The 14,933-nt window shown below is 58.0% G+C and overlaps 1 protein-coding gene across 1 annotated transcript; it reads right to left on the bottom strand.

Moving 5' to 3' along the window:
- Positions 1 to 10,010: 10,010 nt before the first annotated feature.
- Positions 10,011 to 13,061, bottom strand: TMEM271 (transmembrane protein 271). The gene has a single exon (XM_031010322.3). It carries the CDS (start codon positions 11,752 to 11,754, stop codon positions 10,621 to 10,623), a length of 1,134 nt encoding a protein of 377 aa, XP_030866182.1. The 5' UTR covers positions 11,755 to 13,061; the 3' UTR covers positions 10,011 to 10,620.
- Positions 13,062 to 14,933: the final 1,872 nt, after the last annotated feature.

Genomic DNA, 14,933 nt, shown 5'->3' on the forward strand with positions numbered 1-14,933 from the left:
GGAGCACTGAGTTGGTATGGAGTCCTGAGTTGGTATGGAGCCCTGAGTTGGTATGGAACCCTGAGTTGTTGGTATGGAACCCTGAGTTGTTGGTATGGAGCCCTGAGTTGGTATGGAACCCTGAGTTGGTATGGAGCCCTGAGTTGGTATGGAGTCCTGAGTTGGTATGGAACCCTGAGTTGTTGGTATGGAACCCTGAGTTGGTATGGAACCCTGAGTTGGTATGGAACCTTGAGTTGGTATGGAGTCCTGAGTTGGTATGGAGCCCTGAGTTGGTATGGAACCGTGAGTTGTCGTGATTCTTGCTTCTAGTTCCATCACGTCACCCCAGACACCTGACACGTCCTCACTGCCTTGTCCAATCAACATCACAGTCATTTTTGCTCCTACAAATCTCTTGGACCCTCCACCTCCCTCTCCTCCCTGCAGCTTCAGTGACCCTTGGAGGCATCTCATCCCTCAGAGGTTCTCCCCTTCCTCTGCCAGGGCTCTGTCCCCTCACTGCCTTTATACCTGCCACGGTCTGGTACCCAGGTGTGCACGCACTCCTCCCTAGAATCCCCACCCTCCCTGGAGCATCCCCCATTTGCTGCCATCCTATCACCTGGGTGCTGGACTGGGGCATTAAGCACATTTGCAACAACGGCAGGAGCCGAAGTCAGTCTCCTGTGCCAGACCAGGTTGTCCTTCGTCACCTAACAAAGCTGGGTCTACACACAGTAGGTGCCTCCTTAGTGCCCTCAGTGAATGAATACGAGGAGGCAGTACCAGTGTTGAAAGTCTCCAAGTTCACGAGGCAATCGAGAGCTCTTAGAAAGCTCTTACCTTGTCAGAGCTGGTCTGTCCATCCCACCCATCCCTTACAACAAAAGCTTGCAGCCACCAGCTGCACCCACAACCTGCATTACATCAACTGTACCCTACCAACTACACTCATCACCTGCACCCACCCCCTGCATCTGACCCCTGCATCTCATCCCCTGCATCCCACCCTCTCCATCCCACCCCCTGCATCCCACCCCTGCATCCCACCCCCTGCATCCCACCCCCTGCATCTCACCCCCTGCATCCCACCCCCTGCATTCCACCCCCTGCATCCCACCCCCTGCATCCCACCCCCTGCATCTCACCCCCTGCATCCCACCCCCTGCATCCCACCCCTGCATCCCACCCCCTGCATCCCACCCCCTGCATCCCACCCCCTGCATCTCACCCCCTGCATCCCACCCCTGCATCCCACCCCCTGCATCCCACCCCCTGCATCCCACCCCCTTCGTCCCACATCCTGCGTCCCACCCCCTGCATCCCACCCCCTTCATCCCACCCCCTGCATCTCACCCCCTGCATCTCACCCCCTTCATCCCATATCCTGCATCTCACCCCCTGCATCCCACCCCTGCATCCCACCCCCTGCATCCCACCCCCTGCATCTCACCCCCTGCATCCCACCCCTGCATCCCACCCCCTGCATCTCACCCCCTTCATCCCACATCCTGCATCCCACCCCCTGCATCTCACCCCCTGCATCCCACCCCCTGCATCCCACCCTCTGCATCCCACCCCCTGCATCCCACCCCCTGCATCCCACCCCCTTCATCCCACATCCTGCATCCCACCCCCTTCATCCCACATCCTGCATCCCACCCCCTGCATCTCACCCCCTGCATCCCACCCCCTGCATCCCACCCTCTGCATCCCACCCCCTGCATCCCACCCCCTTCATCCCACATCCTGCGTCCCACCCCCTTCATCCCACATCCTGCATCCCACCCCTGCATCCCACCCCCTACATCCCACCCCCTGCATCTCACCCCCTGCATCCCACCCCCTGCATCCCACCCCCTACATCCCACCCCCTGCATCCCACCCCCTACATCCCACCCCCTGCATCTCACCCCCTGCATCCCACCCTCTGCATCCCACCCCCTACATCCCACCCCCTACATCCCACCCCCTGCATCTCACCCCCTGCATCTCATCCCCCTGCATCCCACCGCCTGCCTCCCACCTCCTGTATCCCACCCCCTGCATCCCATCCCCTGCATCTCATCCCTTGCATCTCACCCCCTGAATCTGAGCCCCTGTGTCTCACCCACTGCATCCCACCCCCTGCATCTAACCACCTGCATCCTACAACATGTATCCACCACCTGCATCTTGCCATGTACCTCCCGCTACCTGCATCTTGCCATGTACCTCCCGCTACCTGCATCTTGCCAGGTACATCTTAGCACCTGTGTGCCACCATGTACATCCTACCCCCTGCATCCTATGAACTGCATCTTATGTGCATGGCTGGTTCTGTTGATAGAATGTTAAGAAGATTCTAGTCCTGCCTTCAGAAGCTCAGGGGCTGACCAGGGGTTAGGCTGGGAGCTTAGGCACTTCTCCCTCTCAGGGAGTGGCTGATCTGGTTGCCACAGGCTCCTGTGCAGGGGAATGTGTGCACATGAGGTCCAGACAACTCCATGGGGAGGCTACTCTCAGGCCTTACGTTGAATAAAATGTTGGCATTTTCCAGATAAAAAGGCAGAAAATGATGCTGTGCGTGGAGGGACAGCCTAGGAGGGCTTAGAGGCTGGACATGGTGCCCAGGCAGGTCTTGGAGCTGGAGTGCAGTGTGTGGCTGAGGATGACTACAGCAAGGCCCGGTGAGTGAAGCTGTCTGTGACCTGAGGGGCCTGGGGAGTTCTTGGTGGGCCTGGAGGACAGGGCCTCCTGCCTAGTTTATGTCCTGCCCAACACTGCTGGGTACGTGGCCAGTTGTGGAGAAATACTCACAGGCAACCTGGCTGCCCCAAAGGAGCCTCTCCCAGGCATATGGTGTGAGGCTTTGCCACTCCTGGGGGAGAGACACTGGGGCTGGCAGCAGGCTGAAGATGCAGGCATGCAGGCACTGCACTGTCTTCTGTCTTTCTGATGTCTCTTTCCCAAGCCCCTGGGGAGGGGACGACGCATGGTCCTGTGTGGCCTCTGGGAGCCCCTTGAGAAAGCATCTAATGCCCCTTTACCAAGCTGCGGAGCCTGCAAGCCCAGACCCAGGAGGAGGAGTCAGGCACAGCTGTGTGGACCAGACATTTACAGCATCTGGATGCTCCTCTGAGGAAAAGAGTTGAGAGTGTCCTACTATTGTAAAATGCACAGAAATGCACGACCAGGTGGGGATGAGGCTGGGCCTGTGGTCCTGCTTCCCCTGAGGGCCAGCTGTGTCTGGTGCAGGGTGGGGCTGGGAGGCCAGAGGACCTGAACACATGCTTTGGGTAAGTCCCTTTGCAGCTCTGTCTCCTCTTCTGTAAATAAGGCAACACGGGCCTTGCGAGGACAGACCAGGTCAACGGCATGAGCACTGGAGCCACGGACATGTCGGCTGCCATGTGGCTGCCACTGTTCCATCATTCCCACAAGTCCTGCCTGCACTGGCTGTGTTCCCTTTCCCAGCCTCCCTGCATTCACCTCCAGTCAGTCACCTGCCTCCCCAGTGCATGTCACCTTCCAAGAAAGACACATGATCCCCTCAAAGTGCATCTGGCCTTGGCCTCAGCCTCAGCACCTTCCTGCTGTCCCCATCCACCTGTCCAGTCCCATCCCTCATCCCCCTTCTCAGTCCCAGAAGGCCAGGCCCATCTCAGGGATCCCCTCTTCCACAGGGCCGTCCCCACCACACCCCTCGTGCCCCCAGCGTTTGCCCAGGGGCCACCAGCTTCAGTGGTCACACCCATTTTCCCAGGTACCCACGAGGCAGGACCCATTTACCACTTCCTCCCTGGCTCCCAGGTGCCTGAAGCAAAGGCTGAAAAGTTGGCTTGAGAGCCCACAAGGTTTTACTTTCCTTCTTCAGAAAAAGCACAGCTCTTGAAGGTTAGGGTAACCTGATCTGATCTGAGTTCTATGAAAATGTTGCATCAAGAATGGAGGTGAAGGCCAGGTGCGGTGGCTCACATCTGTAATCCCAGCACTCTGGGAAGCCGAGGTGGGTGGATCACCTGAGGTCAGAAGTTTGAGACCAGCCTGGCCAACATGGTGAAACCCCGTCTCTACTAAAAATACAAAAATTAGCCGGGCATGGTGGCAGGCGCCTGTAATCCCAGCTACTTGGGAGGCTGAGGCACTAGAATTGCTTGAACCTGGGAGGTGGAGGTTGCAGTCAGCAGAGATCACGCCATTACACTCCAGCCTGGGCAACAGAGCAAGACTCCATCTCAAAAAAAAAAATGGAGATGAAGAAAAGAGATCAGGCAATGATGTTCAGACAGTGTAAAGGGAAACTAGCAAAACATGGTGGGGCCACGGCAGGTGCACAGAGGCTGAACTCAGGCCCTGGAGGATGGGAGGAGGGCAGTGGAGGTGCACAGCCCTCCAGGTGCCATTGGAAGTGTGGGCGGGGGCTGCCCAAAGCCGCTGCCAAGCCCATGTGGGGGGGCAAAAAGCCCCCCTGCTCTCAGCGCACCCCAGGTGGTCTGGCCACTTACTACCATATAGTCCACCAGAAACAGGACGATGACCACACAGGTGGGGTGAAGGATTGTTTTGTGGAGTATATTGTATTTTAAAACAGCTTTTATTGATCCGAAAGTGTTCTGTTGAGGATCAAGAGCAGATAGAAGGCAAAATGTAGTTCGTATCAGCTGAAGCCTCTCCGTGTGAAATGCACATGAATAGGTGGATTCTCTGGTAAACGTGGAGGTTTTAAGAGAGCTGCTATGGACCAGGCTCCGTCATGGAGCCCTCTGGCTTTCTGCTGTCACCCCAAGGAGTCCTCAGGAGAATTCAGTTGTGAGGACATGATGATATTTGCACACTAGTTTCCTAAATTATTTTCTTCTTGCATTTTGTTGCTGTCTTTCTATCACATGCTGGAACGCAGCAAGTTAATTAAAGGCACAGGGCCACTGAGAAACCGAACCCGCTGCCATCAGGCCGCTGCCTCTGCCTCATTTGAAAAGGCTGGTACACAGGTACACAAACAATGCATACTTATTTACATGCCAGAATTCACTTTTCTTAAGGTCTCTACCATTTAGAAATTTTCTCTTGTATTTTAGTGAAAAAAATAATGCTTTGGAGTAATGATGACTTTGAGGGGCACTGAAGGACACCATGCTGCTCAGCAGAAGAGCTGGGCCTGAGGGTGACACATGGGGGTGCTGGCCCGGTCAGCACCAGAGTCAAGGGTAGCAGTACCTGAACATCATGGACCTGCCTCGGGGCCTAGGAACTCCTCCTGGTACATCCGCCTCTCTGCCCCTCCCCTCACTGCTCACCTGAACTCCAGCGCTCTCCCGAAACGGCTCCACCGTGCTGTGCTGGCCCACAGGTGATGGTTGCCCCACTAGCCTGCTCCCACAGGGACATGATACAGCATTCAGGGAACCTGCATGCAGCTCAGCACTGACAGGGTGCCCTCCCAGGGACATACTTCCTGAGTGCTTATGCTAAGATGCTGTGGCAAGGGCGGCCAGGACAGCATGACCCAGTCCACAGCCAGGCCACAATGCCCTGCACGGATTCTTCCTGCACCCTGGATGCTCCATACAGGGCTGCTGGCCTGGCCCTCAGACACTACCCAGGAGGCCATGTGTGCGCATGTACAAGTGTGCACCCATGTGTGTATGTGTAGGTGTACTGTGTGCGTGTGCACGTGTGTGAGCACGTGTCCATATACACACATATGCATACATGCACATGCGTGAGCACGCACCCATGTGTGGATGTAGGTGTACTGTGTGTGCAAGCATGTGAGCACAGGTTCATATATACACATATGCATACATGCACATGCATGAGCATGCACGCATGTGTGTATGTGCAGGAGTACTGTGTGTGTGTGCACGTGTGTGAACATGTGTTCATATATACACATGTGCAAACATGCACACACACACACAAGCATGCACCCATGTGTGTATGTGCAGGTGTACTCTGTGTACATGTGTACACATGTGAGCACGTGTTCATATATACATATATGCATACACACATTCAAGGCTTCCTCCTGCAGTGCCTCAGGACACCAAGCAGGAGTAAAAACTTCAATCACCTGCAGTTTGATCTTCACAATAAAAAACCATCTGACTGATTTTTAGAATTAAATTATTGTTTAATTGCGTTTTCAGTCAAAAATCTCAGTTATGTGTTTCAAATTCATGTTGCCAAGGCCACAGCACCTGCTTCGACCAAGGAAAGGTGTGGAACTTCAGATACCTAAGACCCTGGCTTGCTTGGTGACCGTGCTGCCCAGTTCTGCACAGCATCATGTGTTACCTCTGGTAAGTTATCCCTTAAAGTCGATGCCTAGCCAGCCACATGAGCTGTGGGCTCCTACTGCTGAGCCGAATCACAGCTTTGCGTTTAAAACAGTAACTTACAAACTCAGCATTTTGCCATGTAAAAATGCTAAAATGTGTTTAATTTTTTATCTCATCGTCATAATAAACTCTTGGCAGGGAAGCAGAATAAGACTCATTTTTAGAAAGGTCCAAGAACTGGCTGGGCACAGTGGCTCACTCCTGTAATCCCAGCACTTTGGGAGGCCGAGGTGGGCAGATCACCTGAGGTCGGGAGTTCGAGACCAGCCTGACCAATATGGAAAAAACCCATCTCTAGTAAAAATACAAAGTTAGACGGGCATGGTGGCACATGCCTGTAATCCCAGCTATTCGGAAGGCTGAGGCAGGAGAATCGCTTGAACCCAGGAAGCAGAGGTTGCGGTGAGCCAAGATTGCGCCATTGCACTCCAGCCTGGGCGACAAGAGTGAGACTCCATCTCAACAACAACAACAACAAAGAAAAAAAAAGAAACAGAAAGAAGGAAAGAAAGAAAGGGAGAGAAAGATCCAAGAACTGGCATTATTTTGCAAGTAGCACAACAAAGAACCCACTCTCAACCAACAACTTCAGGTTTTAAAAAGGTAGAATGAGCATGAATAAAATTGCTGCCGTGAGTTGGATAATCTCATTATTCAGCGCTAGAGCAGTAACTAGCAAGTCAGTGGTAACTAGGAAGGAAGATTGATGTCTTCGTGATGCTCCACTCATTTCCCTGAGAATTGATCTTTGAGGCAATTTGAGTTTAGAGGTATGTGGGATTCTATTTCCTCTGGTAAACTAAAAAAAAAAAAAAAACCTTGGTATTCCACATCAGTACATGAACACCTATGACAGTGGAGGTAAGAATAGTCCTGGAGTTAGGGACACTCAATCTTAAAACTACTCATCTAACTTTCTGGTCACACGGAAGAGGCCAGTTTGCCCCAGCTAGGTCTTTGTGCACCCCTGGATTATCCTGCCACCCCGGCCAGGGAGGTGTACACAGAGACAGGAGGGTGTGCACGCAGGGACAGGAAGGGAGTGTACACAGAGACAGGAGGGTGTGCACGCAGGGACAGGAAGGGAGTGCACGCAGGGACGGGACAGGTGTGCTTGCAGGCAACAGGACGAGTGTGCCCGCAGGAATAGGAGGGTGTGCACTCAGGGACAGGAGGGAGTGCACACAGGGACAGGAAGGGGGTGCACGCAGGGACACGAGGGGTGTGCATGTGGGGACAGGACGGGTGTGCAAACGGGCGACAGGATGGGTGTGCACGCAGGTACAGGAGGGTGTGCGTGCAGGGACAGGAGGGTGTGCAAACAGGCGACGGGATGGGTGTGTCCGAAGGTACAGGAGGGTGTGCCTGCAGGGACAAGAGGATGTGTGCTCAGGGACACGAGGGTGTGCACGCAGGGAAGGAGGGTGTGTATGCAGGGACAGAAGGGTGTGCATGCAGGGTCAGGAGGGTGTGCATGCAGAGACAGGAGGGTGTGCCCATGGGGATAGGAGGGTGTGCATGCAGGGACAGGAGGGTGTGCATGCAGGGGCAGGACGGTGTGCACGCAGGGACAAGAGGCTGTGCATGCAGGGACAGGAAGGTGTGCATGCACGGACAGGTTGGTGTGCACGCAGGACAGGATGGTGTGCACATAGGAATAGGAGGATGTGCCCGCGGGGACAGGACGGTGTGCCGGCGGGGACAGGAGGGTGTGCACACGGGTACGGGAAGATGTGCACACATGGACAGGAGGGTGTGCATGTAGGGACAGGAATGTGTGCATGCAAGGACAGGAGGGCATGCAGGCAGGTACGGGATGGGCGTGCACACAGGGACAGAACGGTGTGCATGCAAGGATAGGAGGGTGTGTCCACAGTGACAGGACGGTGTGAAGCCTACTCCTGACCATGGGCCTCTGCCCCTAACTATCTTCTGCCTTCTGTTCTGTCCCAAGAAAAGCCTGACACTCTAAAGAGGTCGCCGATTTTGATCACAAGTTTGAAAGACTCATAAGACATCTAACATTTTAAGCTGTACAAACAAAATTAAGACTAAACACTTCGGAAAACAAAAAGCACACAGGAAATTTGGCTTTTTGCATCTGCACTGCCCATGCATTTCTCCAGCCAGGGCAGTGCCAGGCAGCCTTCTGAGGGAGCCACCAAGTGCCCACCCCTGGGCAGGTCCACCTGGCTGCCCCTGTTGCGTAGTTCTGGGAGGCTGGCCTTGCAGCCACCTGAGAGGCCTCTGCTCGGAAAGCAGGAGGCACCTGACAATGCCACGCTGATTGGATGTAAGCAGACAGAAGGAAGTATCTTAAAAGTCACACTGCTCTGCCAGCGATCACATTTTTGCTTAGGTTGATGACTGCTGGGCTGGTTGTCCTGGGGCAGGAAAGGACTGGGCTGTAAATGGACAGTGGGACCAGTCAGGTCATGCCCTCTGTCTGGCTGGACCCCCTTTCTCACTCCACCATTCAGGGAGGCCTATTATGAGCCACTATCTGAAGAAGCCTGTGGATGAAAACCTAGTAAATTGGCTGTGATTCTTTGTCCTCCAGCAGCATCCACATAGCAAGGAGAGGACACTGGCCCATGGCATCTTTGACCAGATCCCCAAGCTTCGCAGTAATTGAGCAGGCATCAGCAGGGGAAGGTTTGCCAGCTCTGCAGATCAGCCCCCTGAATGGTGACAGGTTTCACTTCCCATCATGGAAATGGGGCTGGAGCCTCCTCCCTCTTGTGGCCTCTGCAGTAGCAGGGAAGCCCGGCCAGGAGCCAGCAGGGATGGGGGCCTTGGTCACCAGGGGTATAGGGAGCTCCAGCTTTGGGCAACTAGGGGCTGAGGAGAGGCCTCACTCCAGAGCCTGCACCTGAAAACTATGCTCCATCCTTAAATTTGGCTACTTTTTCACAGCTATAAGTAGACTCCATACACAATACAGATATTACACGTGGTTTCTGTAGCTTCTCTCTCCTAACTGCTCTGTGCTGGCACTCACCCCGCAGAGCACTGGCTGCCTCCCCGGTCCCGCGGCAGGAGGTACTCATCTTTCCCACCAGGCTGTGGCTCTGCTCCCAGCTGCTCAGGGTCAGCAGCTACCAGCCTGGTGCCACAATTCCAGCACGTGGGAGTCCGATCACCTTTTCCCAAGACTTGGAGCCGGACTGGCTCCCAGCCAGCCCAGCAGACAGATGGAAACACACTCCACCAGCATATGGAACTCATTTCATATCATGTGTGAAAACACACACACACATAGCCTCATCATTTAAAAGTATGACCTTCACATCAATTAAGGCGATTACGGGGTATATTTGAAATGAAATGCTATCATATTCAAAATTACCAGATTAATGAAATAATCAACAGGAAAATTATCTATGCCAGAAAAAGTATGACTGATTTTCCGAAATAGGATTAAATTGTTCATATGTATTAACCAAAAATAAGATCTGCTTTGCAGTCGAAACCACACAACCAGTTTCCAAAAAAAAAGAAAAGAAAAAAGAAATGTATGGCATGTGGCATCAGTGTCTCTACACACACAGAAAGTTAGCTTTAGAAAGAGGCTGGATTTAGTCAACTAGCTAGCAGAATACAACTGTTCAAACTCAACATTTGTCCGACCAAATGAAACCATTTCCCCCCACACTGACTTGTGCGTAGACATCCTCTAATTCCAATTTGATGAATATTCTCCAATAACATAGCAATTAATTTAATAAAGGAACTCACCAATTTTAAATTGCAATAAATTTACCAAACATTTTCACTATTTATGGAGAGCTTTACAGTAAGAAAGTATCAACAAAAGCAGGCACATCCGTGTACAAAGTGTTGCTGTTGGGTGTTCTCACTTCTTCTTTCTGAATTACCAGCTGCTCTGCGTCTCTGTCTGCTCTTCCTCCGTGGGAAGTCGCCGTCCTGGGGCGCTCGCTCTGTCCCCCTCGCCTCGGACCACCAGGCAGAGCAGCCCCAGGGTTTGGACTTGCCAAGAAAAGTGCAGTCGGGCTAGCCAAGCCCAAACATTTATTGTAAACTTGAAAATGGAATCCAGATATGAACGACACAAATAAGAAGAGAAACCTCCCAGATACAGAAATGGTCACATCAGGGGCCCCCTCCTGTGGTCACGGAGCCCGCAGAGGGGGCCAGGCCGGAGGCTGCAAAGCCACGTGGAAGAGGCGGCGCCCCTGAGGCCTGGCCCTGGACCCCGCCCCGCTGCCCGTCCTTCCTTGCCGCGGGGGTCCTGAGCGGGGCGGGGAGGGGGAACGCACGCGCGGTCCGTGGGATGGGGGTCCGGCCCGCGGGCTCAGCAGGCCCGACGGGTCTCCCAGGGCCGCGGCGTCTCGCAGGGCGGCCGGCAGCAGTAGGGGTAGGAGGCGTTGAGGTCGGGGTCCGAGGGCGCGTACCCCGGCAGCTCCACCGACGGGTGCCCCCCGCAGCGCACCTCCGCGCCCGCCTCGTCCAGCGCGTGGAGGACGCCTACGTTGATGTAGGAGACCGCGTGGTGCGCCGCGAAGCCCGCGCAGTCCCCGGGGGCGGCCAGGTCCGACTCCTCCGGGGACAGGATGGAGGCCTCGCTCGGCCGCTGCTGCAGCCGCCGCCCCCGCCGGCCCCGCCGGCCCCGGCGCGCCCGAGAGGCGGGCGGCTGCGCGCGGAGCCCGGAGCCGCCGCGGGGCCGCGCCAGGGCCCGGCCTCCCCTCCGCCTGCCGCGCCGACCGCGCCGGGCCTGCGACGACTTGTAGTTCTTGACGAGCAGGAGGCTGAGCAGGCCCAGCAGGCACTCAAGCGAGTTGAAGACGGTGGAGAGCACCAGGCCGCGCTGGTAGTCCTTCAGCTGGCGGCACTTGGCGGACGTGGCGCTGTCCAGGGTGCTGCGAGCGCGCGGGGCGCCGGGGGCCGAGCCCGGGGCCGAGCCGGGGGTTGAACCTGGGGCCGAGCCGGGGCTCGAACCTGGCGCCCGCGGGGGCAGGCAGTAGTGCGAGTACTTGCGCTCCACCAGGGACACGGTGTCGCCGTCGATCACGGCGCCCGCGAATGCGCTGAGGACCCCGAGCATGAAGACCAGGACGCCGAGCAGAAGCAGGTTCTGGCTGCTCACCGGCCCCGGGGCCCCGGCCGCGGCCCCCGGCTCGCCCGGCGCGGCCTCGGGAGCGCCTGCCGGCGCCGCGGGGACCCCCAAACCCGGGCCCGGTTCCGACCCCGCGAGGGGCGCGTCCCGGGGTCCGCAGCAGAGCAGGGCGGCGCCGAGCAGCGAGAGGCCGGCGGCCAGCAGCAGCCCGGAGTAGAAGGCGCCGGCGGCGGCCCCCAGGCGGAACGGCTCCCCGCGCAGCTCCGAGCCCAACGAGAAGCACTTGAGGCCGACGGCGGCGGCGCTGAGCGCGCAGGCGAGCAGGAGGCAGGAGGAGAGCGCGGCGCAGGCCCCGCGGACGCTCCACTTCATCCTCCGCGCCCGAGCCGGCCCGCACCCCGCGCGCCCGCCGCCGCCCGCCGCCGCCCCCGCCGCCTGCGCCTCCTCCCGGCGCCGCGCGGCCGGACCGCCGGCCTCCTCCTCATCCTCCCGCGTCCTCCCGGGCCCGCGCCGCCGCCGCCGGAGCCCGCATCCTCCGCCTCCCGCCGCCGCCGCCGCCGCCGCGACCCCACGCCGGGAACCGATGCGGCGCAGAGACCGCAGGGCGCGCGCCCCCTCCCCAGCCCGCGGGGCCCCTCCCAGGACGCTCGTTCCCCCCCAACCCCCCACCCCACCCGCGGCCCCGCGCGCCTCGCCCTGGCGCCGCCCTTCCCCGCCCCCGGCAGCCCCCGCCACCCCCGGGACGCCCCTCCGCCTCCTCCTCCCGGAGCGGGGGCCCCTGGCCGCGTCTCTCCGCCTTCCCTGCCTATCCGCGCCCCTATCCGGCGCGGGCCGCTGCGGAAACGCAGCTCTCCACCCCCAGCTGGCTCTCCCGGACCCCCTGGGCCCCACCCCCAGCGCTCCCCACCGCTCGGCGCCCCTGCGTCTGCGCTCCCCTCTCTCCCCTCTCTATCCACTGGGTCTGGGCCGCACTTCCCGCCCACCCGCCTGCCAGCGGCCGGGAAGCCTGTGGAAGTTATGGGGATGCAGGGAGAGGGGGAGAGGGGAGCTTGTATGCTAGGGGTGAGTGGGTATGGGGGAGAGCCTGGGTAAGGAGAAGGGGAATGGGGGAGCCTGGGAGAGGAGGGAGGAAAGGAGGAGAGCCCGGCTGCTGGGGTGGGGGGGAAAGGAGCCCGGGGAGGGAGGGGGAGGGGCCGGGTGCTGGGGGGGGTGGGAAGGAGCCCGGGGAGGGAGGGGGAGGGGCCGGGAGCTGGGGGTAAGGGAGGTGTGAGCCTGGGTGCTGTGGGGGGAGGGGGTTGTTCAAGGGATGGGGACGATCAGGGTCTCTGGGAAGTGCTGACGTGTGCGCGTGTGCGGTGTGTTGTTTGTGGGTGCGTGTGTGGTGTGTGCATGTGTGTGCGTGCGCGTGTGTGCGGAGTGTGCCGTGAGCGTGTGCACGCGGTTCGGGGGATGAGTAGGGGCGCTGACTTTTAGGACCAGCCATTTGAACCAAGCTGGAGGCGACGTCTTAGAACCTAGGATGAGTCTCGTTTGGTTTTAGTTTGCAACGCTCGTCTGCATCAGACAGGAATTTTCCCCAGACGCGGGTGCACGTGAATTAATTCATCAGAAGGCGGTTCACGGCCTGAGTGAGGGGGACGAGGGCGGCGAATTCCTCCACCTCATTCCTACCCTGACGATTTGAGGTGGGTGAGAGGAAGGCGTGGGGCGGCTGGGTGCGTGGGGTGGGGGAAGGTCACCTCTTCGGCCTCTCTGGGCCCTCCAGCCTCTTCCTGAGAGGAGCTCGCCTCGGCCCCTTGGTTGGGGGGATGGGAGCGTCTCCGGAAGGCCCTCGGCCGAGCAGCTGGGCCTGCACCCCTGGTCCCTTCCAGTTCGTTTCTGCTGCGGCGGCAGGAGGCTGGGGAGCCGATGACTCACCCTGCCGGCTAATTGCAGCGTTAAATAACTTTGCGCCGGATTCGGTGGCTGCAGCAGGGAACGCGCTCCGGGCGCCGGGGGAGGTGGAGGGACGCCCTGAGAACGCACCTCCGTCCCTGTCACCAGCCTTAGCAAGTTCTGGCCTGTGGAGCCCTCACCCAGAGCGCACAGCTTCATGCCCTTGAAGGGCGCAGTGTGTCCCGTGGTGCCCGGTGGGCCCGGACAGAGACCCCAGAGGCTCTGTCTGAAGGAAGCTGCACCCGCAGTCTCCATCCAGGCAGCGCGGGCGCGGGCCCGTCGCCCACCTTTCTCGGAAGCCATCTGCCCATGTGAATCTATGTGAAGGCCCTTCATGCGCTCCTGGACATCTGCGTGGGATTTACTTCAACTGCTATAGCTGCGAGGAGGACGAGCATGTTTCACTGTATTTTTAGCAGAGAGTGCAGATTTTAGAACCTCGCGAATGGTCCTGTATCTCCTGCACGATGACTCTCCAGAACAGGAATAGTGACCCTTCCTTTGCATTTATGGTGCATAGGTTTTCAAAGGACAGTGTGTAAATCAGCTTGTGTAATAATTGTGGCACCCACGCGCGCAAGCAGACTTACCATGAGCTGACTTCCACTGATTATTTCAGTTTCCAGGGAAACGAGGTTTGCAGCCCCCTCCAGTGAGGGCGGAGCGGCCTCTCCATTCCCAATGCAGCAAGGCTGCTGCAGCCACGATGATTAGGCTTTGGAGGAGGAAGTGAACGGATGGGGCCTCATCCTCCTCCGTCCCTAAAGGGTGAGGGTGGAAGGATGGGGCTGTGCCCTCTTAGGGCAGGGAAAAACAGCTTGGAGGGGTTTCTGCCATCAGAGATCCCATAGGAGGCAGTTCAGTCCTGCAGAATTTCTCCCCAGTCTGGCCTCCAGCCTCCCTGGCCCCTTTCTAGAGGCCTCCATCCCACTGGCGGCTTGCTCCTGCCACCGGGCCTTTGCACAGTCACCTCCTGCAGCCTAGGGTGTGTCGCCTCTCCACGTCCTCACCGGCTTCTGCCTTTGCATTTCCCAGATGCTCGCTTCACCCCACTGAGGAGTAACTCAGTTTTGTGGGATCCCACTGCCTTCCAGGTGCCGCTCCAAGTGCTCTACACAGATTTTCATTCAGTCCTTGCGGCACACGAAGGTAGGCGGCCCCACTGCCCTCACAGAGGCTTCCCATGCAGGAGCCAGTGACTGGCGGAGCGCCGCTCACACTCAGGCTCCGCGAACTGCCTCCCTGCCCTCCCCTGCCCCGGACAGACGGTCCTCCATAACAGGCAGGATTTCCCTGTGGTCCAAAGGTGTGTGTCCCTGCCAGATTGGGAGTTGAGCTCACTGCGGTCCTGTCCAGCTTGCCCCCATCTCCCATCCCCATCAGGATCTGGCTTTTCCCCAGCTATGTGGAATGAGTGCATGAACAAACGAATGGGTGGGTTGCTCCAACTTGTGACAGGACAGCAAAGTCAGCTGGTTCTGCTCCTAGGGCGCTCAGGGTCAGGTGAGGCAGGCCGGCCCGCAGGCAGACAGGCCCTCATCTCTGTATTGGGGGTGGGGAAGGGGCTCTGGGAGGGCGCATGCCCCAGCAGCAGGAACGTCAAGAGCAGAGGCCCT

The sequence above is a fragment of the Gorilla gorilla genome, chromosome 3 (assembly GCF_029281585.2).
Source record: "Gorilla gorilla gorilla isolate KB3781 chromosome 3, NHGRI_mGorGor1-v2.1_pri, whole genome shotgun sequence".
NCBI lineage: Eukaryota > Metazoa > Chordata > Mammalia > Primates > Hominidae > Gorilla > Gorilla gorilla.

Coding starts and splice junctions, on each gene's coding strand:
- TMEM271 (XM_031010322.3), bottom strand. CDS start 11,754: ATGAAGTGGAGCGTCCGCGGGGCCTGCGCCGCGCTCTCCTCCTGCCTC.